This window comes from Chiloscyllium plagiosum, chromosome 2 (genome assembly GCF_004010195.1).
Source record: "Chiloscyllium plagiosum isolate BGI_BamShark_2017 chromosome 2, ASM401019v2, whole genome shotgun sequence".
Taxonomy (NCBI): Eukaryota; Metazoa; Chordata; class Chondrichthyes; order Orectolobiformes; family Hemiscylliidae; genus Chiloscyllium; species Chiloscyllium plagiosum.
In genome coordinates, this window is record NC_057711.1 from 39,819,431 (window position 1) to 39,845,537 (window position 26,107).

At 41.0% G+C, this 26,107-nt stretch overlaps 1 protein-coding gene across 6 annotated transcripts in view; it reads right to left on the reverse strand.

Moving 5' to 3' along the window:
• The window catches only part of LOC122559054 (xanthine dehydrogenase-like), a 360,223-nt gene that overhangs the window by 243,969 nt on the left and 90,147 nt on the right, over window positions 1-26,107 (reverse strand). For 5 of the 6 annotated variants that reach the window (XM_043708275.1, XM_043708265.1, XM_043708304.1 and 2 more), the window contains 4 exons: window positions 20,528-20,744; window positions 17,377-17,594; window positions 11,916-12,083; window positions 9,799-9,876 (listed from right to left, as the gene is read on the reverse strand). The exons of the other annotated variant lie outside the window; for it this stretch is intronic. In XM_043708275.1, coding sequence (XP_043564210.1) covers window positions 9,799-9,876; window positions 11,916-12,083; window positions 17,377-17,594; window positions 20,528-20,744 — 681 coding nt within the window. The remainder of the gene's footprint in view (window positions 1-9,798; window positions 9,877-11,915; window positions 12,084-17,376; window positions 17,595-20,527; window positions 20,745-26,107) is intronic. 6 annotated transcript variants of the gene reach the window in all.

A 26,107-nucleotide genomic window follows, 5' to 3' on the forward strand; every position in this document is an offset into this window, starting at 1 on the left:
CCAATCGATTCTGGATGTTGCTGCCACTACAGCAGACAGCTGAAACTGACAACCGGAAGCGGCAGGGACAGGCCACTATAAATGCCGGAGGAAACACCACAGAAGCACTTCACAGGAGGCTCCCAAGCACTGAGGATGTCACCTAGACAGGGGACGAAACGTTTGCAACAAAAACTTCCAGCTCAACGAACAGAACCACAGCAACGAGCACCCGAGCTACAAATCTTCTCACAAACTTTGATGCACAGACTCTCTGAAGTCAGCTTAGAAGACAAATAAATTAGAAGGAATACAATCATTGAGCATATTCAAACCCAAATTTTTATTCAGTAAGGAAATCAAACATTATGGGGAAAAGGCAGGAAATGCACAGAATTATCAGGTCAGCTATGATCTACGAAGGGCACAGCAGACTTGCTGGGCCAACTGATCTACAACTGACTAAGGTCCTATGGTCCTACTGGCATTTGCAATCCATCTTTGACCAATGTTTGATGTGTAAACACAGTCACTCTGCATGTATTGCATGTGTGTGTGAGAAGAAATGTTTGGAAGTGAAATGTAGCTGGAGCAATAAGATGTTCCCCCCCCCCCTCCATCCCAAAGCAGCCTGTCTGTGTCTGTGCAAGAAAGCTCATCAAAAGAACAGGACTGACAGCCTTGCATCTGAATGAAATGCCAGTATACAAACAGGGATGGGCATGGTCAGGTCAGTGCAGGCATGCCAGTAGGCATTAAGTGAGCAAAGAAAAGAGCAAGCAAGCAGCCTTGAAATACAATCTGCTCCAATCCATAAACAGGGTGCCTATGTGTGCAAGCAAAATGTTCCTGCACACAGCCTTTCAATACTAGGTGCTGGTGTGCCCTGCAATGCAAGTCTATACTTCCTAAAAGGCCCGTCAGTGTATCAGAGTGATGTCATGATGATGATGTAGCATTGGCAAATTCCAGATGCTAAGGTCCTGGTCAAGTGATGCATGCAGCTGGAGTCTACAGTTCATATACATTGGCATGGGATCTCAGTTGTTAGCTAGCACTGATGCCCAGGTTTGATTCCACCTGCAGGCAACTGTATGGAATTTGCACATTCTCTCCATGTCTGTGTGGGTTTCTTCCAGGTGCTCCTGTTTCCTCCCGCAGTCCAAAGATGTTAGGGGGACTGGCCATGCTAAATTCCCCTGTAGTGACCAGGGATGTGCAGGTTAAGTGTATTAGCTAGGGGAAATGCATGGTTACAGGGACAGGGTAGGGGGATGGGTCTGGTTGGGATGCTCTTCGGAGGGTCCTTGTGAGTCCAAAGGGCTGAAGGGTCTGCTTCAGTACAGTAAGGATTCCATTAAAAGAAATATATCCTGAGATGTCACTTGGTCTATGCAGTAGAGGTTTTTTTTTTGGATCAAGCATCATGCTGAATCCACCAGATAACCGTTCGGATTTCCCAGTCAGGTTCTCTTCATGTCTAGCTCGTTTGGCAAATTTGGCAAGATAGAAAGCTGAATGGCAATGAGGTATGCTGATCCATTAACAAAGTGTTTAACATTCGATCATCTCCCTTAACTGACAACTTACTACTGCCTGGTGAGAAACACTTCATGCCGCTTGTTAAAAGCATGGAGGGTGGAGCCAGAAGCTCCCAATGACCTCCTGACCTCAGTGGACTTCTTAGCAGATTCTGTCACAGATCTCACCATAGACCCCATTACTCAGACCCCAATAAGATTCCACTCATAATACTTTTCCTTTTAGACTTTATTTTGGTTTTGGTTTCTTGGCCTATGCTGTATGTAAACCTCACTCCTTGAGAGCAAAGGCATTTTCACTACTTTCAGAAATCTTAGTAAATCCCTCTCAAGTTTCACAAGGTAGCAGAATAAGACAATGCTACCAAAGATTGAAACTTATTGTTTAATAAATTTGGTTGAAAATTAAAACCTAAAACAAACCTTAAACAGTAGTGACGCACTATAGATATTTAGACTTAAATGTAACTAGTTAAAATCAGTCAGTAGCAATTAAAAATACTGTATTACATTACAATGTACATGAAATATAAAAGATTGTGAGCTTAAGGACATAACTATGTCTGAACTTCCAATAGAATATTAAAAAGTGCTGTATAGTCAGGGTAGTCATGTGAATGTAGATTGTGTTAGATAAATTCATGCATGAGGGGAGGATTGGATACTGGAGTAGATCCTGTCATGTTATGACATTCTTCACTTAAAAGGGGTTAAAGATGAAGAACTCTTAATATTGAATTACTGATCAAAATTTCATTATGTAGACTGGTGAAGGGATCAGACATAAGCAACAGGAATTATGTGCTTTGAATTCAACACCTGCTTGATTGAATTTTACATTTCAATACAGAGGAGACAGGTGATGGGTGAGTTGGAACAATAGGCAAACTAAGTACTGTGATGATACTATGGCTTTAAGAGGATTATTTGATCCTTTTTTTAAAATGAAGAAACGTTGAGCCAGAGTTGATGATCTGTCTGCTCCAAAAGCCCAAAAAGTAAGCTGTTTGTTAAGCCTTGTGTTTTTTTCTCAAGTTGGAACAATAGAAGTGGCCTGAACGGGTGGAGTCAAGCTCCCACAGAACCAGGATTTTTATTTTTACTTAGTAGCAATTTCTGGAAGTCTTGAAGATGGCTGTTTTCTCTTCCTGTTGCTAGAATTGTATGTGAGACCATCTATTTTAATGAATTTGTCATTGGCAAGGGTGTGTTTTTGGGATGTTACTATAGATTAGATTAGGTTACTTACAGTGTGGAAACAGGCCTTCGGCCCAACAAGCCCACACCGCCCCACCGAAGCGCAACCCACCCATACCCCTACATTTACCCCTCACCTAACACTACAGGCAATTTAGCATGGCCAATTCACCTAACCTGCACATTTTTGGATTGTGGGAGGAAACCGGAGCACCCGGAGGAAACCCACGCAGACACGGGGAGAACGTCCAAACTCCACACAATCAGTCGCCTGTTATTATAACTGGAGCAGTTATTATTTAGTAGTTAAATAATCTATAATTCTGTTAAGTTTTCCGATAAAGCTAAGCTACTCAAATTTCTTTTTTCTTTTGTTGCATTTTAACTCTAATGTATGAATGAACTGTGTTTTGTTTCAAGACTGATAGTTTGACAAATCGAATTATGTCCTGAATGCAATGCTCAGTACTTGCGTTTAAAATATAAAAAAGTTAGAGCTCAGGCTATATTTTGAGGGGGTTTGATCTGGTCCATAACAGCACAAATCCAACGACCTACCAAGCATAATTTCTTCCTAATAGTAGGTTAAAGAGAAATTTCCATCACCATCCCCAGGAGCATACAATGGGATTGAACTTTCTACTACAAAAATTATAAAACTTGACAAAGTCTACCTTTAGCCAGGTCCTAAAGAAAATTTAGATATACCCTCCAATTAATAATCTGCCTATCACTAACCTTTGTTTACTTCCTGCACAATTGATACTATCTGAATCTATTAGCATGCATGTGTCGATCTTTTAATTTGTAAGATCCCTTATCTGCAAAACGAAATATCAGTGTTGTGCTATTCAGAAAAGGTGAAATCATTAATCAGTTTCAAACATATTTTACTAAATATTGGCTAAGTATCAATTTTAAGGAGTTTCATGGAAGGTTTCTCTCTATGAGCTGGAACACGTTGTCTCATGCAATTCTCTACGGCTTGCCGCATTACGTATATAGAACCCCTTCACGGTACCCCACTCACACTGTTGTGCACTAATTAATGGCAGATGCATCTCTGCTGCTGGATCTCCTGGGATTTCTGGTGCCTTTTAAAGCCCAGCCACATAACAGGTCAAATACTGACCCCACCCCCAGCACATAATGGGAGGGAAAAATAAGAAAAGCTTCTGAGAGTATATAAGCGGCACTTGCAACACTTCACTGCAAATACAAGCTCATATTATTAAATGCATTGTTATCATGTTTGATTGCCTGCCATTGTAACTACAACTATAAGGATCATGCCATACAGGCTATCTGATTCAAGGACAATATGGTCTTAGAACCCTGTCTCACGGATTGCTACTTTACTACTATTGCCCAGTGCAGTTTAATATCTTCTCATTATTTGTGGTATTGGACTGGGGCGTACAAAGTTAAAAATCATACAACACCCAGGTTATAGTCCAACAGATTTATTTGGAAGCACCAGTTTTTGGAGCGCTGCTCCTTCATTAAGTGGTCCACAACTATACTCCACAACCACTTGATAAAGAAGCAGCACTCCAAAAGCTAGTGCTTCCAAATAAACCGATGTGGGATCTCTTGTCTCCTCCTGCCATCCTTGGAAGTCATTTAGCCCTTGAAATGGTCTATCAAGGCTTTCGGAGCTTTGTCCACCCCAGTCCTACACCAGCACCTCCACATCATATCAAGATTGTGGCGTAGTGGCAGCTACCAGATTACCTGGCACATACCACTAGGATGTGATATGAATGGTCACAAATGATTTGTACATTGATTGAATGGAACCCTTTTCTTTTGTTGAAGTCAGCTGTGTTATGACATGTGCTCTCAACATGACAAGTGCATAGTCAATAGTACTGCCAAGCCAGCTCTGTTGGCAATACTAGTGCCGATGCTGCAGCACCGACCTCTCGATTGGGAAATAAGATGAGGCAGTGTGACCTGGCACAAACCGTACCAGTAATAGCCTCAGTGTATTTATGGGTGACTGTGGATGATTGAAAGATCCTGCACAGGCATCCAGTGGAACTTTGGAAACAGTTAATTACACTAAAGTTTGGCGCAAATGGTATAGGATGGCCATTCACTCTTCAATGTTGCAGGGTCTGCTCTGGTAGCTGGCAATATTCTGTGACAGTGTCAAGGACAACCTCAGTCTGCACCGACACTGCAGCTCTCTCACTGCAGGAAATGGTATCAAGGACAATAATCTCTGGGCCTTCTGTAGATCCTCTGCATTGTAAAGAGACCTTCAGCTGTTATTTCTTCACAAAGAGGCTGTTTAGCAGCTGCTGTCTTGCTTGAGAATCTGTTCCTGCTCATTTTCTCTATGATTCCTCAGTGACAATAACCCCTGCTGTGGCTGGATCCATTTGTTATGCTCCTAATGAATCACATGGGAACTATCAGAAACAGAACAGCTTCTTAGTAATAGGAGCACTCATTAGTCCCATCACTTACAAATTGCAGTTTTCTACAGTCTTCCAGACATTAGGATATGGAGGGCATAGACCTCTACATAGACCTTTGACTGAGGAGATTTTATTCCAATGAGTGCCATGTCAAGAAAATACTATAGGAGATGGTGAATGTTTCACTAAGGATTGAGGAAACCTTGACCCTAACCCCCACATTACCCAAGAAAGGCAGTGTTGCACATAAGAACGTATCGGTGAGTATTTACAATTAAATGATGCTTTTTCAGCTGAGAAGACCTTGGGTTGTCGTTGCGAAATGTCACCTGCAGCTAACATCTTTTACAACATCCATGATTAGCTTTACTTCATAAAGATGACTGTGATCAATCTGTAATGGCCTATGACATGGTCAAGATTGCTTGTGAACAGGATTTGAATCTCACATTATTGGATATTGCATATACTTTCCATGCAGGGTATTATGATTACAGATGTTTGTCATCTGTAATGTTTGAGTATCTGATTATTGAGTATTAATGCAATTGCCCCTTGAAAGTCCACACATCACTCAAGTAGAGTCTTTGTGCTCAAGAAAGGTAAAGCAATTACTCCACCAACTTTGGGTGTGGTCGTAGCCATTTCCATATCCATTGTGTATTAATGATTTGAATTTGGATGGTTGCCCCTGGCATATTAACAGGCTGAGCTTACACTAGATGACGCACCTCAAACCATCAAGTTCCTTTCTCCTGTATTTCCTTTTGACCATCAACGCTGAGTATCCACATAGAATTATAGAGACATACAGCACGGAAACAGACCCTTCAGTCCAAGTTCCAACTCTTTCTTTAATGTCTTCACCACCCAGTAAGCCTTGCCCCTACAACTTAGCCATGCCAACCAATATGCTGGTGTTGCTCCCCTCACAAAACCAGGGTCACTGCCATGGAGCTTAACTTAAGATACAGGGGAATGCTGGCCAAACTGGAGGTACAAAGGAGCATACAATATGTTGAAGCTGTCAGGTACCTTGCTCTGATTTTCCTGTGGCTGTAACATTTCTCTCTTGTATATAGCACAGTGGGAAATTGCATCCATATAAATGAGGTAAGATCAAGACATGTGTTGCTGTTATGACATTGTGGGTGTACTGTACCTTTAAGGGAGCTGAAATTTCTGGCTGAAAGTGTGCTGAACATTTAAAATGCAATATTTGGGTTGAAACACATATCCAGTGCTGTGTTGCCAGGATACAAAACCAATTCAAAATTCAGCCAACCAGTTTAAATGATGCCCCAGATACAAAAGTCCAATCAAACTTGAATCTTACTATTTTGGACAACATCAAACCAATGAAATGATCTGATGTTTTGGGATATAAATATCAAACAGTTCGAACAGTTAGCCACAGCGACAAAGAGCAGCCAACAGCAACAAGACTTCTTGCAGAAAAATCTGCTCTCTGAAAGGTACCTTTATCTATCAAAGACCCGGGAAGTAGAATCCCCAAGAAAAAGGAAAGAAGACAGGAATATAGAGATGGACCGAAAGCTGCCCGGTTTTGAAATAATAAGTGTTTTAAAATCATAATTGGGATTTTTAAAATCAAAATAGTATTGAAGAGGGGGAGGTAAAATATAGATTTAACAGAAAGAAGTTGGAAATTGTTGTGAGTTAATATTGTCTTTTAGACTTAAAGAGTAAAGATGTTAACTTTTATTTCAATAGTGACTTTTGGGACAGTTCTTTGCCTCTTGAATTTTAACAGGTTGCAGCACGGGATGAAGCTTTCCTGTGTTGCTGGTTTAAATTAGCAGAGGGTTTACCCTGTGTCATAGCAGTTGAAGACATATAAATAGGCTTTTCATTGCTCACGAATGAGATTTTCACCTTGCCGTTCAAATTTTTGTTTCAGAATCAGATTTATTTTCCCCTCGATTTGTCAGGGGCTTGGAAAATTCAGCCCAACCTTGAGTTCTCTTGAAATTTTATCAACATAATAAAAACTTTATTGATTACTTATTTTAGCACAGGATTTATCAGTTCCAAAATTCACACTGAAAAGGAAATGGAGTAGGATTTTAAAGATGGAAAAAGGCTGAGTTTCTGGCAGACTGCAGTTCAGAGTCACAGAGTTCTTCAGCAGACTCTTCAGTCCAACCCATCCATGGCAACCAGGTATCCTAAATTAATCTAGAGTTTGCCAGCACTTGGTCCATATCCCTCTAAACCCTTCCCATTCATAAACTGATCCAGATGCCTTTTACATGCTGTAATTGTACCATCCTCCATCACTTCCTCTAGCAGCTTGTTTCATATGCACACCATCCTCTGCATGAAAAGGTTGCCCCTTACATCCCTTTTAAATCTTTCCTCTATCAATCTAAACCTATTCCCTGTAGTTCTGGACTAACCCACCTTCAGAAAAAGACCTTGACTATTCACCCTAACATGCCCCTCAAGATTTTATAAACCTCTCTAAGTTCACCCCTCAGCCTCCAACACTCCAGGAAAATATCTCCAGCCTTTTCAGCCTCTCTCTATAGCTCAAATCCTCTAACTCCACCAACATTCTTGTAAATCTTTTCTGCATCCTTTGAGTTTAACATCTTTCCTATAGCAGGGAGACTAGAATTGAATGAAGTATTCCAAAGTGGCTTAATCAATGTCCTGTACAGCCCAACTCCTATACTCAATGCACTGACCAATAAAGTACCAAACGCCTTCTTCACTTGTCTACCTGTGACTCCACCTTCAAGGAACTATGAACCTGCATCCCTCGGCCTCTTTGTTCTGGAATAGTCCCCAAGTATATAAGTCCTACTCTGATTTGTCTTTCAAACAAAACACCTCACATTTATCTAAAGTAAACACCATCTGCCACACCTCGGCCCATTGGTCCAACTGATTAAGGTCCTGTTGTATTGTGAGAGAATCTTCTTCACTGTCCATTACACCACTAATTTTATTGTCATCTGCAAACTTACTAACCATACCTCCTATATTCACATCCAAATAATTTATATAAATGACAAGAAGCAGTGGACCCAGCGGCACGGTGGCTCAATGGGTAGCACTGCTGCCTCACAGCGCCAAAGTCTAGGGTTCAATTCCAGCCTTGGGTGACTGTCTGTGTGGAGTTTGCACATTCTCCTTGGGTCTGCGCGGGCTTCTTCCGAGTGGTCCTGCTTCCTCCCACAATCCAAAGATGTGCAGGTCATGTGAATTGGCCATGCTAAATTGCCCATAGTGTTAGGTGTATTAGTCAGAGGGAAATGTGTCTGGGTGGGTTACCCTTCGGAGGGTTGGGGTGGACATGTTGGGCCGAAGGGCCTGTTTCCACACTGTGGGGAATCTAATCAATCCTTGCGGCACACTCCTGCTCACAGCCTCCAGTCCAAAAAACAACCCTCCACCACCACCCTCTGTCTCCAACCTCAAGACAATTTTGTATTCAGTTGGCTAGCTCTCCCTAGATTCCTAATGATTCAACCTTGCTAACAGTCTGCCATGCAGAACCTTGTCGAACGCCTTGTAGACAATGTCCCCCTCTCTGCCTTCGTCAATCTGCTATTTCACTTCTTCAAAAGAAACTCAATCAAATTAGTGAGGCACAATTTCCCATGCATAAAGCCATGCTGACTATCCGTAATCAGTTCCTGCCTCTCCAAATCCTGTCCCTCAGAGTCCCCTACTCATCACTGATGCCAGATCTATACTTCCCTGGGTTTTCCTTACCTCCATTCTTCAATAATGGCACCACATTAGCCAGCCTCCAGTCTTCCAGCATCTCTGTTAACTCAACTTGCCAAAGCTATCTCATGTCCCCTTTTGCCTTCCTGATTTTCCTCTGAGTATACATCTACTGCCTTTAAACTCCATGAGGGATTCATTCGATTCCTGCTGTCTATACCTGCCAAATGCCTCCTTCGCTTTCTTGACCAGAATCTTAATTTTTCTAGTCATCCAGCATTCCCGACACCTAACAGCTTTGCCCTTCATACTAATAGGAACATACCGCCTCTGGGCTCTCATTACTCATTTTTGTAGGCCTCCCACTTTCCAACCACCTTTTAACCTGCGCATGACTTTTCTTAATCAACGTTTGATAGTTCTTGCTTAATACTATCCAAATTGGCCTTATTCCAATTTGGATATTTAACTTTTAGATCAGGCTATCCTTTTCCCTAACTATTCTAAAACTAATAGAATTACGATCACTGGCCCCAAAGTGCACCCCCTCTGACACCTCAGTCACTTGCCCTGAGGTATCCATGAGAAGGTCAAGTTTTACTCCTTCTCTAGTAGGGTCATCTGCAAACTCCACATGATTGTTGAATGTTATCATGAATTATTGAGTTCAATACCTCAAATGATATTCAGAATCTGCACTTGATTTTCTGGTCCAGTTAGAAAATGTCTGAGCTTTGTTCTCAATGTTTTGAAGTAGCGTTGGTGCCAAAAGCACACCATACCAATCCCTGCCAATAATATTATCTTCAATATATACAACGGCATTACTGTGGAGGCGGTGATGAAACATCTCAACATATTTCACTCAAGCATATGTTCCTTGAATTCTTTCCTGTCTCATGCTACTTCATTTATTCTGCAGGTAGAAGCCAGTTTGCTATAAAAATTCTACTTACCTGCATTCGGGGCATAATCTTATAGCTGTTCATCCTTTCAGACTCTGCCAGCTTTGGGATTTCCACACACAAAAGAACCTTTACAGAATGAGCACAAGTTCACAAATTATATTCTTCATTTTTTGATAGAATCGCTATCCCTAGTTATAGTTTTAACAACTAACAAATAGGAATGTGAATCAATGATATATCAATTAATAGTAAATGTGAAGTCACTATAGACTATAGGAACTATAAGGGTGCTCTCTCATTACAGAGTGAGGGAGAGACAACCAGTGGTGCCTTAACCAGGCCTCAGGTGAGCAGAGGGATTGAGAAAGCAGGACCTTCATGGTGACCTCAGCGTATGTGGGAACTGAACCCACATTGTTGGCATCATTCTGCATTACAAACTAGTTGCCCAGCCAACTGAGCTAATAGAATTAAATTCACTCAAGTGAGAATAACAGACAATAGCACCTTATCTCAGCCCATTTCCTCATGGATAGACTTCCTGAGGGCTTCCTTGTGGAGGTGTACCCAAGAACAGCAGTAGGTCATCTGATCCTTTGAACCTGCTCCACCATTCAATGAAAACAACAGCAAAACAAGTTAATCTTCTACCTCGGGTATACCTTCCCATAATCTCCTCATATCCATCAAGTGACTTAAAGACGAGAAGGCCACAAGAAATAGGAACAGGAATAGGCCATTCGGCCCCTTGTGCCTGCACTGCCATTCAATAGGACCATGGCTAATCTGACATTCCTCACATGTACTTTCCTGTGTTTCAACTGCAAGCCCTGTTTCTGCTACTGATTAAGAATCCATTTACCTCAGCCTTAATTATACACAAGGACTCTGTCCCCACAGATCTCTGTGGCAAGGAGTTCCAAAGACTGTCAAATATCTGGGAGAAGAAAGTACTCTTCATTTCAATTTTAAACTGGTGTCCCTTAATTCTGGGACTATGCCCTCTGGTGCTAGACTCTTGCCATGAGGGGAAACATTGTCTCAGCATTTACCCTTAATTCCTCTAAATTCCAATGAGTACATACTCTTTGTGCATACAATGTATCCAATCTGTTTGTAGTACATGAAAATATATCTGAGTTTAATCGGTCTTATAATTGAGCAGACAGGGATCTCTGGGTAGATAATTCCAAACATTCACAACCCCCATGAATGCACAATACTTTTCTAAGTGCTAAATGACCAATACTTTGAAATTATTGCCTGGAGACAGCAACAGCCTCTCTGCATCTATCCATTCAAAACGTTTCAGAATCTACATTTTCTAGAGACTGCCTCTAATCATTGTGAACTCTAAGGCTAAGATTTCTCAGAATCGCTTTGAAGGGAAATCAAAATATTCCAGGGACAGAATTCCCTCCCCACAACAACAATATCTGGAATGAATGTAAGGGCCCACAAAATGTGGCACTGGAGAGCATTTAGGTTTCAGAATGCTGGTCCTGGTAGTAACAAGTATTAGGCCTGGGGACAACAGAAGAGGAAGCCAATTCTTGTCCCAATCTACTCAGTTAACATACTAAATAAGAGATTGCCCACAGCTGAACTTCAAGGGGCAGATAGATTACCCATTGCTTCAGAACAGATTAACTGAGGGAAAGTGGGTGTGCAGAGCCAGTCATGGCTGCCCTAGGATGTCATTGTTGGCAGAATGGATATTGAGTGTTTGGGGTCTTCAATGGGGTTGGCACACCCCACTCACACATCAGAGGGCAATACAGAGGTTAGCTGCACTGAGGAAAGGCTCCAGCTGTTAAATGGATCCTGGCTGTTAAATTCCAAGCCAATTAAAGGCAACGGGCATCTGGAAGTCATGGGAGAAATTAGCTGCCAAAGTTAGTGCATTTTAAGGCAGATTGTAAACCGAAACTAAAGAACTGCTGGAGATCTGAAACAAGCACAAGCAGAAATTGCTAGAGAAGCTCAGCAGACCTGGCAACATTTATGGACAGAAAACAGAGTTAACATTTCAGCTCAAAATTTTGGTAATTATTTGTTTCAGCTTTTAAACCTACTTCAATATTTAAGTATTAACTGGGAAAGTAACCGAACTTTCACAGTTAATAACTCACAGAAACCCTTAAATCGGGTCATAAAAAACATACCTTTCCATTCATGTTGACATCGAGAAACTGCGCTGGGGTATAAGTGTTCAATTCTGCAATATCTCCAACAGTCAGTTTAGCACCAGCAACTTCAAAGGCCACAAATACATCAGACACAAACTCATGGTGTTTCCACTTCATCATCAAATTTCCAGCCCATCCACCAGCCTATTTACACAAAATATAAATGTGCACACGTAAATTTCAGATAACAGTAATTGCCCTTGACCACTGGCATTACCAACTGTACTTACCACTCAATACCTGACTCAAAATTGCAAGGCGAGATCAAATTGATTTCTTAAACTTTCCAGAATAAATTTTGAGAGTTCAACAGATTTTTGACCATGAACCAAAGTTGTACTTTTATTCCACCACCTCTTGCAAATAAAGTTTGGACAATTTTCAACAACATTAATCATTGGAATACCAACAAGTAGGTGGATGTCCTGATTTTGAAAGAGAACGTTTTCGAGCAGGAAGTTTTATCACTCCAGCAGGAAGAAGTAGGTTTTAGCAGTAAAATTAGAGCATGTTTAGTGATAAAATTAAGAATACACATCAAAAATTCAAAAACTACTTTTCAGAAAAAAACTCAAAACATACTGAACTTAACTATTTTCTTAACGTTAAGAAAATCGAGTAAATGCAAAATTTCTAATGAGTGTCTTCATTACAGAAAACAATGAAGATGCAGCTCACTGAACTGGGGCCAAAGCTTGTTAGTAAAGTAGGCTTTACAGAAAAGTTTCCATGTCAAGATTATTTGCTATTTAAGTGTAAATTATTGGACAAAAATCCAAGCATTCAATATTCTGGCGATGACAATATGTGTAGTGTAATCATAGAACTATTTACTGTGGTTCACCAATTGCCTGCACAAACATGACAAATAAACATCAATAAAAACAGAAATTGCTGGAGAAATTCAGCAGGTCTGGCAACATCTGTGGAGAGAGGGAAAGTTAACATTTCGAGTCAGGTGTGACTCTTGATCAGAAAAAGCTTGAAACATTAACTCTTGTTCTCTGGCCACTGATGCTGCCAGATCTGCTGGATTGCTCCAAAACTTTGTTATTATTTTTTTTCTCTGAGATTTCACAGCATTTTGCTTTTATTTGAGACTTCAAGAGCACATAGTCAGGCTGCTCAAATGGCAGACATAGCAGATAAAACTTCATGCAGTCAAGAGTGGCATGTTTTTTTTTAGTTGACAGACCACAGAAAGGCAATTAACAACAAAGGATTCAGTGCATAACAGGGTGCAAGAGCAGAAAAACCTAGGGGTAATAATTATTGAAAATGGTAAGGAGCGTGAGAAAATGGCATTCAGGATATTAAGGTTTATAAACAGAGGCATAGAGTTATAAAATTCTTGTTTGGCTTCAGCTGGTGTATTTTGTCCAATTCTAGGCAACAAGTTTAGGAACAATAGGTTGACGTTTCCTGTGTTTACTTGAATGAGATTCATAGTGTCTAGTCTGCCATGGTCCATTATGGCTTTTCTGAGCAACCTTCCCTTCCTCAATGCATTAAATTTGAAACTATTCCCTTCAGAGTGCTTCTCATGGAATCATGCAGCTGAAGAGGTAGACGGGCTCACGACTACCAGGACATTGTGACATTCATGCCATTGGTACCACATTCAAAACCTAGCTGCACCCAGTTACTGCCTGTTACACTGAGATCCTGCACTGTTACCCAAAGGAAATGATCCAGAAAGGCACTTAGCAACTTGCTTCATCAAAAGCGTCAGGAATGGATGGGGTGTTTGAGGAAAGAGCACTGCTTCTTCCTACTGGCCACCAAAACAGGCCGTTCCACCAGTCTCAACCAGCCTGAATACAGATAGTAACACAGGCCAGTGCAGAGTCCCAGTGAAATGCAATGCACAGCACTGAAGGAAGAAGGTGAATGACCTTGTATTCTGCAAGACACTCTCAGGGTCAGCATTCACTCTAACTCTGCCATTATACACTCACCTTACCTTGGACTACAACTCTCAATATTATATAAATCAGCTCCAGTTGAGAGGTCCCACCCATCTCATCCTCCCAAAATGTCAACTCTTCCTGCCCTCTGTACTTTACAGGAGAAAGTGAGGTCTGCAGATGCTGGAGATCAGAGATGGAAATGTGTTGCTGGAAAAACGCAGCAGGTCAGGCAGCATCTAGGGAACAGGAGAATCGACGTTTCGGGCATTAGCCCTTCTTCAGGATTCCTGAAGAAGGGCTAATGCCCGAAACGTCGATTCTCCTGTTCCCTAGATGCTGCCTGACCTGCTGCGTTTTTCCAGCAACACATTTCCATCTCTGTACTTTACACTCAACTCACTGGGGAGACCTTATCACATTTCCTGCTCCTGAACTGCAATAACTGGTTGTTGCCATTGCTAGGTAACTGCTCCCACTCACACATTGTGAAACGGCACTGATTAAGGAAAGATTTGGAAGCTGCTTACAAAAGAGGTGAGGAGACTAATAATGAAAAGTGAATTAGTAATGAGGTGCAAGTGCATGAAATAAGGTAGTTGCCAATCATTAACATGATTCTGACCTCACTGTTTAAACCCAAGCAGAAAATCCGTATTTTTTAATCTTAATCTTGAAATTCTGACCTTTTCTTCACTTTTTCTTGTATTTTCCAAACCTTCTCACCATTGTCCATGGTGCTCAAGGGAGCAGAAAACTCTCAAACTTTGGAGAAGGCTCAGAAAAGATAGGGAATGATGGTTCCAGGGTTAAGAGATGCCGGTTATGTGGACAGATCTGTGAAGCTGGTCTTTTTACAGCAGAGAAAATTACAGAGGTTTGACAAAGGTGTTCAAAATGTGATGGTCTGGACAGAGCAGAAAGACAGAGACTATTCCCATTGGTGGAAAGTACCCAATTCTTTTTTGGAAATAACAGTGGAATTGACCAACATTGTGCTCTCAATCACTACATTCCACATCCTAAAAAAATCCTCATTGCTGGATCCAAAAGACATCAATTTAAAATCAGAAAAAGATACAGCAATGAGGAAAAAGTATATTTTTTTTAATGTAGCAAATATTTAGGATCTGGAATGCGCAGTGAATTGAGAGCGCAATGTTCGTCAATTCAACTGTTATTTCCAAAAGGGAATTGGATACTCATTTGAAAATAAAAATAAGAAAAGGTAAAAAGGAGGAGTGTGGAACTAGCTAAGCAGCTCTTCAGAGAACCAGCAGCAGCACAACATGAATTTGCTCCCTCAGTACTATTACAATCCTGTGATTCTATTCCATAAAAATCCACTGACAGCTCAGGGAACTCCAGGCTATCGTCAGAGGAATTAAAGCTCTGGAATAGGTGTAGGGGAGTGTGTAGGGTTAGTGTTTTCAGGAATACAGCCATGAAGTCTTAAGGATGACAAGTGCAAACATGGTCCTGGGGAATGGATGGGCAAGAAATGATGTATAAGAGGATGGACTGAAGTTTATGGATTGTGAGGTCTGGATATAATTGCACAGGTTAATATGCAAGGTGAAATGATCAATGTTACACATATGGTTGGAAAACAATAATAGTAGGGGCAAAATGGGTGTAAATCAGCACCTAAACAGAAAGTCACTAAACAGTTGGCTGAAGGTTAGACGTTAGAACAGAATGTTAATTGTTGGACTGGTACTAGGCTGAAAGGAAATCAGGAGAGTAGAGAATAAAATTCTCTGCAATAAATATCCAAAGGAAAAGTGAATGTGCAGTGAGTGTCCAAAGAAACAAGGAATAGAAAGAAGGATAAATTAAAAATTTGATGAATCACTCCACTGATGAAATATGAAGCAAATGTGTTTTCAGATGTAACTATATTTGCCCCACTGGAAGAGGTCACACGCACCTCCTGTGTACTCAATACCCTCCCTCATGAGCTGCTGCCAGGAAAACAGCAAGACAAGATTGGGTTCAATCATGCCAAAGACCGCACAGAGAATAAAAAGAAAAATACAGTGCACTTCCAGAGTTTGCAATTTATTAAAGCTTTTCCAATGAAAGGGTGGAATTTGTCTGGCACTGGATCACGTATGTGCTCCTTGGACTTGGCAAAGTGAGGAGAGTTGCCACATAAAGGGCCTAAGCAGAACGTAGGAGGTTTAACTGAGTCAAGGCCAACAAAGTTAAATTTAAGGGAATGATTGAGCAGAAAGACTGTATTTTGGCAAAAGAAGGTAAAGAAACAGATTTAAAATGCTAGTGATTTGGGGAGTAATGCTTACCAGATTAGATGTTGAACTAAGTACAATTAAAGGGGATGAGGGGAGAAATGGCTGGGGGGGAAGTAGGGTTGAAGATGGTTATTTTAGTAATCCAGATCATAACAGTAGGAAGTCTGTGAGATGCAGAGTCAAGGAGAGGCACCTCACAATACAGTTGGGACACTCCATGGAAGGACATAAGGTCAGTGACTTCAAAGCAAAGAGATGGTAACATGACTGGAGATAGAAATTGAAATCACTGAAGATGAGGAGCACAGAGGTTCTGGGAAGAAAGGTGGGATGTTGGCTCAATAAATAAAAGATTTGGGGTGTTTAAAGGAGGGGAAGGCGTGGGAGTAGAAAACAGGGGATGCACAACTTCACCAATACTTTGGAAAAGGCAGTTGGCCATCGTCTAGCCAGGCTGAAAGGGCTCAGTAAAGAGAAATGCATAACCACAGCTGAGTCAACTTTGATGGAAGTACAATCACGTACAACTAGGTCATAGAGGAACCTCGATTCTCCGTGGACACGGACGGAGAATATTAATCGAATTCCGGATAACAGTTTAGCCAAGCATCGGGACCTTACGATCTTGTTCAGATAGTCAAAGGTCAGATAATTGAGGTTCTTCTGTATAATAAAAGACAGTTTTGTGAGTAAATAGTCATTCTGTATCAAAGTCTGGTGGGGCCAGTTATTACTGATAACTGAAGCCAACAATTGCTATAGGAAGTTGAAATCAAGCCCCTGTCAGGAAAGCCAATGAAATGGAGGCTGGAGGGCAATTAGCATTATTTCTTATCACAAGGCAACAAGAGAGAGTAGCACTCAGAGTGACTATTTAATAAGGTTGGAGTGACGTCAGAGTTATGGGCAGAAGATTTAAAGGGGTCAAGACGGCAGGGTGGGGAGAATTACAAAATGGCACGACTGGGTGACAAGAAGATGAGGAAATAGGAAACAAGGGTGTAAAGACAACACAATAGAGAAATAACTGTAATAGGCCAGGCAGAGGTAACATGGTGTACAGGCTATGAAGAACAGCTTGATGGGTCAGAAAATCAAATCATTTTCTTCCCCTTTTGTCATCAGAAATTAGAATCAAAGGTTAGCGAATTGTCTAATAAGAGATTGTCTGTGACTGCTGTGGTTCAGACCCTATTAATGACAATTAATAAGCCAAGAACATTTCTTGCAGAAACTACAATTGCTTTCTCAAAGCTAAAACAACAATAAACTTACATTTCGCACAGGCCCATTTGCAACCTTGAGCAAGTGACGAGCTATAACGTTGTAGGACAGTGATTGGTCAGAATACTGTTTCAGGTAGCCGATGAGTGAACTCAGGGTAACATTGGAAAACACCTTTAAACCATTAGGTCCCATAGTGACCTTGTAAAGATCAGGGATTCCTTTCACATCAATGAGAACTTGATAAGGTCCATCTTTCTTGTAAACTCCTATGGAAAGATGACATATTTGTTTTTAAATCTTTGAAATTATTTGTACTGTCAAGGGCAAGAGATCTTTAAAATACAAAAAGGTTATTGACCAGATCTGACCACCCTCAAATATATCATGAACGTAGCCTAGACCCTAGCTTTTTCTTATTTTAAAGGTAAATGTCAGGTGCTGTGTTCCAGACGCATTTCCAGATGCAAGGTCAAACTACTCTGCTCAGCAAAACGTAATTTATTCAAACACTAAAGTTAATATACAACAAACGAAAGAAGAACTTGGCATAACACAACTACTGGAAAACTTAACAGAATAATAGACATAGTAACTATTGCTAATTAACGGTGCCAATACAGTAACACACCCTTGGCAAAAAGGCAAACTCAGAAAACTGATTTTGTCTCACATGTAATCCAGCAGCCTAGGAAGAGAATCCCTTTTGGTCATAATCAAGAGAGGGGAAAAAAATAGCTTCCACCTCTTCGAGACCTCAGCAGCAACTGATCCTGAAGAAACTAAAAACCTAAAATCCCTGGTTCGTGGCTCGGAGTTTGACCACACCCACTCAGGCTGCTTTTATCGTTGCAACTTTTGAAAAAAAAAACGCCCAAGGCTTCACAAGCTGTTTATCATCTCAAAGACCGCTCAGCACCTGTCCCCCAATCTCTCCCTAAAAGAAACCAGCACAAAATACACCTCTTAAAGCCATAGCATTATTACAGAAGGACAAAAATCTTTGCATCCTCTGGCAGATCATCACCCTCTCCCCCTTACCGAAGAGAATAGGACTACATACACTTACAAATCTCTAAATTAGTTCAGTTAAAGCCTTCCAACTTGGTTTAATGTAAAGTGGAACATGGCCAAGGAGATAACCTTTACCTTCAGCACTTTGGAGAGCTGTCCAATCTCGTGAATTCGATCACATATTGCACCTGCTTCCAACTCTAAGATGAATCCTTGTAAGTACTGCCACTAATGTATCAATATGTTAAAGACATATGTTACCTTGATTGCAGGTAAATTAGCAGGATCAGGATCAACATTTACCATCTTCAAATGTCAGGCCCAAAAATGGGCCTTACTTTAGACAAGACATGCCAACAAAGGTATTGTTAAATGAAGACAGGAAGTATTTAAATTAGCTGTCTCTTGTGACAAGAACCGATTCTCCTGTTCCCTAGATGCTGCCTGACCTGCTGCGCTTACTTTAGACAATACATGCCAACAAAGGTATTGTTAAATGAAGACAGGAAGTATTTAAATTAGCTGTCTCTTGTGACAAGAACCACAAGCCAGGTAGGACCAAGCTCCAGAACAAATTTTTTTGTTTCAACTTTGGCTTTGACTACGCCCGGCACCCATCTCACATTCAGCAAAAAATAAATTTCTGCATTTTTGGCACTGAAATTGATATCTGATAACGTTGCTGTGCTTGCACTTCTTGACCTGAGTGCATGTTTCTTTCCTGTTCATTTCACCTCCATTGGCTGCATCTCACACAAACAGTTGTGTTCCCAGATAACTTGTACCAATCAATATAGTGACAACACTGCCCACAATTCCTCATATTCCGAAAGCCACGCCACAACAAGGTCACAGTAGAAGATATTTACTGAAAATAGTTAAAGGAAACAAAACAAATCAGAACTGGTAGAAAGTAAATCGCATTGACAAAACATGAACTGAATGTACTTTGCTCTATTACACACACAATGGCTGAGATTAGGCAGGATGATCTTGGGGCTAAGAAAACCAAGTCATTCGCCCATTAGATATATGGCCTTGAGTAAACTGATTCCAATTTACTGTGGTGGGGGGGAGGCACAGGAAGAGTCTCATAGTTGCGTCACCCACTGGAGGCTAGATGTCAATAAAGTTCAATGAGCCACTCTGAGGCAGTTATCCTGGAAGCCACCAGGAATTAAGAATGAATCTTGGAATTAATGGGTTTTTGGATGGGTCCACTGTGTGTCACAGTCAGATTTATCTATGTTGCGATGGGGATGTTCCTCTTTGACACTCAGTGCCTAATGGAGAGAGTCAGGATATGGTAACAGGTAGGCGATTTGCCACAGGAAGTTACCCCTCCTCCTTAAATGTTCTCACATTTGGCCCCTTCCTCCCTCCTCCTCGCTCCTGCCAACCTCCCCACCTGTCCTGCCTCAGATGTATTCAGTTATGCTGTGAAGATTCCTGTTGAAAGCCTCTGAGTGTTATCGACAGTAAGAAAACGGTCAAAGTGCAGCTAAGAAGGTACCAGATCTTGCGGTTTGGATTTCCACTCTCCTATTATTTCAATGACGGGCTGAATACCCAACTGCATTTTTAAAAAAAATGTCATTGTGTTGAAGTGAAGAGAAATTAGACCCCCAAATCCTTCTCCAATCACTTTGGAGGGAGCTCCCATCATTGGATCGAAATTCTGCCTATTTTGTCAGGAAGGCAGCAAGGACAGCTGTGACATAAAAAGACTGGCAAGCTTTTCCAATTAAATCTTCCATTCAAAGCATCTCACACTTTCGCATTTTGATCAGTAATAATTTATGCACAAGGTATATCTACTGGTCAAATTTACACTGCGGTGAAAATGGTGCCAGATTCATACTCTGAAGCTTTGTCGAATTATCCGACGGACTCAGACAGGTAGTAGTGCCATAAATGGTGAAAACCCTTCAGGTTGTAAACAAATTGATAAAGGGTCTGACAGCAACTGTTGAACTTAGTGAGGCTGAATCGCCATTTCCTTGTTGACAGAGAAAATGTCAACCATTTCATTTAAAAAATGTGTACAGTTGATGAAGAAGCTGTTGTTGATATTACATCTGTACTGTACCATACACATAGCCCTCCGTTTAGGTGGAAAAGACTATCATGATTCTGTGAACAGATGGAACTTTGCAATCTATTTCACAATTTCCTTCACCTTCATTACCTTTGGCAGTGTCTCCATGTACAAGTTTGACAGTTTCACTCGAGTGCTCCTGCATTAATAGATATAGCTGAGTTAGTTCTGTTGGCTGGTACCATTTGAGACCATCCTTTGAGAAAAGCATGCTGGTGGTGCCCTCTGCTGGACTAGTGGAAGATGCAATTTCACCCAAGGAGCTCCGAGTACAAGGTCTCCTTATCTTGGTACAGCTCATCAAATCCTTTGGGCAAAAATGAACACAAATTAGAAACATATTTGAACACTATAAGCTGATCAATACCTAAAATGTTAAAAACTGTAAAGTAAGTCCAATAAAATATGGATCATGCCATTCAAGTTGCTACAGTTCATTGGAGCAAATAATGTGCCCACGCATTCTCCTATTTGTTTAAGATGTCATAGTGCAATTTGAGAACAGGATTTGCTAGCCATGCTATTGCTAATCAACCAATACTTATTAAAATAGATTAATTTGTCATGTCATGTGGGCAGCACGGTGGCACAGTGGTTAGCACTGCTGCCTCACAGCGCCAGAGACCCGGGTTCATTTCCCGCCTCAGGCGACGGTCTGTGTTGGAGTTTGCACATTCTCCCTGTGTCTGCGTGGGTTTCCTCCCACAGTCCAAAAATGTGCAGCTTAGGTGAATTGGCCATGCTAAATTGCCCGTAGTGTTAGGTGTAGGGGAGTGGGTCTGGGTGGGTGCGCTTCAGCGGGTCAGTGTGGACTTGTTGGGCCGAAGGGCCTGTTTTCACACTGTAAGTAATCTAAGTAACGTCTACTACATTTTTAACACTATGTTTATTTCTTCATGGATTGTGGGTATCACTGACCAGGCCAATATAAATTGCCTTCCATAGGTTACCCTGAGAAGATGGAGGCAAATTGCTTTCTTGAACTGCTGAAGCCCTTGAGGTATAGCTACACTTAGGATAAGGAAGTTTATAATGGCAGCAAAAGAAAGGCAGTATATTTCCAAGTTATGATAGTGCATGGTTTGGAGAAAAACTTGTAGGTGGTGGCATCCGCATACAAAGCTACCCTTGTCCTACTAAGTGGTAGAGATCATGAGTTTCTAGGGTTTTGGTAAAGAATGTTGGTGATTTACTGCAGTGCATCGTGTAGATAATGCATGCTGCTGCTGATGCGTTAGTGGTGAATTTTGAAGATAATGGGTACAGTACCAATCACACAAGCTGCTTTGCTCTGGATGGTGTTGAGCTTTTGAGCATTCTTGGAGCTGCACTCATTCAGGGAAGTGGACAATATTCAATCATACTCCTGATTTCTGCCGTGTAAATGATACAGGAGCGGAGTTAATTAGTGCAGAAGTTCTAGCCTCTAACCTGCTAGTATAGCCACAACATCTATACAGTTGGTCAGTTCAGTTTCTATGTGATGATAAACCCCAGGATATTGATAGTGAGGGATTCAGAGATGTTATTACCATTGAACATTTAGAGCAGTCAGTTAGATTCTCTCTCATTGGAAATGGCCATTATTTGCAATTGCGTGGCATATGTGATGACACAATGACTTTGTGAGGTGTACTTTGTCCTGGTTTCTTTATGAAGAGAGGTTGAGACAGAGGTAGCGAGCAGTCTGTTCCAAGCCAATCAAGTAAGCAGTTTGTGAGGCTTTGGATTTTATTTTTAATGTCGGAACAATAGAAGCAGCCTGAATGGGTGGGGTTAAGCTCCCACAGAATCTAGATTTTAGTTTAACTTTATGTAGCTGTTGGGAGTTAGGAATCTGCTGCACATCCTTCCCTGCCACAGCAAAATGCTCAAGTTCTTTCTTGACGTTCTTTCCTCCTAGACTGGAGAATTACACGTGAGTGAAGTTATTCCAATTCTTCTTTTGTTTGTATTTTAACCACTGTGTAAGAATAAGGTGTGTCTTGCTTCAGGCCTGGTAGGTTGACCAAATTGCATTTAAAAATAAGCAAAGTTGGGGTCTAAAATATCCTCAAAATATATTTTGAAGAGGTTTGGTCTGGTTCATGTTGCACACATGTTATTTGCCACTTCTCAACCAAGCCTGGATACTGCTCAGGTCTTGCTGCATTTGGACAGGGAAGGCATCAGTGTTTGAGCAGTTGCAAAAAGTGCTGAACATTGCACAATCATGGGTGAACATCTGACCTTATGATAAAGCAAATATTAATTATGAAGCAGCTAAAAATGGTTAGGTGTGGGATATTACTCTGAGACATTCCTGCAGTGATGTCCTGAGGGGACTGACCTCTGACAAGAACCATCTTCCTTTGTGCATGACTCCAACCAGTGGATGGTTTTCCCTGATGCCCAATTATTGTTATATTGTTGATGCTCCTTGATTCCACAATTGGCCAAATGATGCTTTGATGTCAAGGACTGTACAAAGACTATCAAGTACTGCACAGCTGAAACACTACCTCCCTACTTTTATATTCAATTGGCTTTACGACATATAAAATTCCATAAGCTCGACTAATTACTTGCTGCACCTGCACATAAACTTTTTGCAACTCATTAACTTAGACATTCAGATCCATTTGCATCCCAGAGCTCTGGGAATTCTCACCATTTAGATAATATGCTTCCTTTTTATTCTTCTTACCAAGATGGATAATTCGACACATAACCATTATACTCCATTTGCCGCATCTTTGTTCATTCAGTTAACCTGTATGCTTTTGTTTTAGCCTCTGCATGTCTTCTTCACAACTCACTTTCCTACCTTTCTTTGCACCATCAATAAATTTGGCAACAATACTCTTCATCCCTGCATCTAAGTAATTTATAGCAACAATTAAAAGTGGGTGTCCCAGTACCGAACTCTGTGGCACACCACTCTTTTCATCCTGCCAATCTGGAAATGATCAACTTATGCCACTCTGCTTTCTGTTGGCCGGTGAATCTTTATCACACCAATGTGCTATCCCCTGCGCATACAGGTCTTATTTTCCACAATAGCCTCTGATAAAGCATCTTATCAAATGCTTTCTGGAAATCTATATACAGTACATCCACTGATTCCCCTTTATCCACAGCATGTGTTACCTCCTCAAAGAATTCCAACAGATTGGACACCATTGCAAAATTACTTTGACCCTGCCTGATTATCATGAATTTATTCAAGGGCCCTGCTATCATTTCTTTAAGAGTAACTTTTAACATTTTCCCATGACAGATGTTGAGTTACCTATCCTGTAGTTTCCTACTTTCTGTCTCCCTCCCTTTTTTTTTAAACAGAGGAGTTATATTTGCTCTATTCCTATTAATGGGATTGTCTGCAAATTGGGGGAGCTTGGAAAATTAAACCAAAATTATCAACTATCTCACCAGTCATTTCTTTAACAGCCTGGGATGAAGCCCATCAGAACCCAGCCACTTGTTCACCCACAGCTCCAACAATTTAGTGAATAATTCTCTGGTGATTATCTCTCTGCCTCAATGAATTGGAATGTAGGTCATCCCCTTCACTTACTATTCAGCTATTGATACTTTACTCACACTGTCTAACACTTCTGATCACCCGCAGAGACTTATTATTTAGTGTATCAATACTCCACTCACACCATTTATGTGATCTTTTGATCTCTCTGCCTGTTGACCTCTTTGTCTATAAATTCTGTGCCTGTATGCTTTTCTCCACTTCACCAGGTAAAGGGACAGCGCACAGAAAGCTTGTGATTTCAAATAACCTGGCATCATATGACTTCTGACCCTGCAGTCCTTGGCATTGCAGTTGCTAGCTTTTAGCCAATTTGCTACATCCCCTGTGGTATTAAGAAATGGTGGAATACACTGGATACTGCAAATATATTGATCCTTGACAACATACTGGCAGTGGAGGGTCAAGAGTGTGGTGCTGGAAAAGCACAGCAGGTCAGATAGTTTCCAAGGAGCAGGAGAATCAATGTTTTAGGCAGAAGTCCTTCATCAGGAATCTGGCAGTGGTAATGAAGGTTCCTGCTCCAGGACTGGCCGCACTCCAAGCCAACCTAGTCCAGCACAATGTCAATGTGAAGACACTCCTAGCCAGCAGTGACCTGTAACATATTTGGATTTTACATTCAATTGGAGGTAGAGAGTCTGAAACTTTTATTTCACAAATGTAAATAAGGAGAATTACGAGGGCATAAAAGCAAAGCTGGTAGAGTGATCTGGCAAATTATCTGAAAGATCAATACAGATATTGGCAGATATTGAAGGGGATATTTCAGAATACACAGAATAGATACATGAAAACAATGAAGAAAAATATTTGCAGATGGACCTACCAGCTGTCATTGACTAAAAATGTTACAGATCCTATCAGGCTAAAAAGAAACGTCCAAAGACAAGTGGCAGGTCAGATGATTTGACAGAATATAAAAAAAAGCAAAGAAAAAGTGAGGTGAATTGGCCAAGCTAAATTGCCCATAGTGATCAGGGATGTGTGTGTTAGGTGCATTAGTCAGGGGAAATGTAGAATAATAGGGCAGGGGAATGGGTCTGGGTGGGATACTGAGAGTTGGTGTGGTCTTGTTGGACCAAATGGCCTGTTTCCACATTGTAGGGATTCTATAATACAATAGAAAAAATGAGGGAATTACGGTATAAAGGAAATCGAGCCAGAAATATAGAAACAGATTGTAGGAATCTATATAAATATTTCAAGAGTGAACAAATTTTTTATAGAAAGAGAGTAGAGAATTAATAGTAGAAAATACGGAAATGACAGATGAGTTGAATTCGGATCTTGCATTGGTCTTTACTATAAAGGACACATGTAACATTCCAGAAGCAAGGAACTTTGGAATAATTCAGGGCTTATCAAGCAGAGGAGATCTGTGTCTTCTTAAATCCCCAGAATGAGTGCAATGAGGTCCCCAAGAGAGCAGAAGCCCACCATCTTCAAAGACTTCAGATCAAATACCATCAGAGATACACGCCATGTTGTATTTCGTCCCAGTCAATAACTGCATTCTGCATCTGCTATTATCCTTATCCTGGAAACTTTAATAACCCCTGCTGAGCCCTCCCCCTTTAACTTTTTCCATAATTTTCTACTTAACTGAATATCTCCCATTATTTAGTTTAAAGTCAGAAGCGAGATTGATGAATTTCCACTTGTTTGGATGAGTACAGCTATAACAGTATATAGAAGCTCAGCACCATCCAGAGCAAACTAACTTGCTTTACTGCCTCCCCAACCATTACACATCCATTCCCCCATCAACAATACACATTGGCAGCAGCTTACTTTACCTATAAGATGCATTGATCAAGATTCCTAGAGCAGCATTTGCAAATCTATTGCCAAAGGACAGGGCATCAGACTCATAGGAACACCATGAACTGCAAGTTCCTGTTCAAGTCATATACATACTGAACAAAATAATTCTTCTTTCACTATCACTAGGTCATTATTCTGGAGTGCCCTCCCTAACAGGAGTGTGGGTATTACTAGCTGTTCAAGAGGGGGTTTGCCCCCATCATTTCCAGGGTAATGGTGTTGCAAGTAAGTGTATTGCCAATGAAATGATGGGCTTTTACTCGAAACGTCGATTTTCCTGCTCCTCGGATGCTGCCTGAACTGCTGTGCTTTTCCAGCAC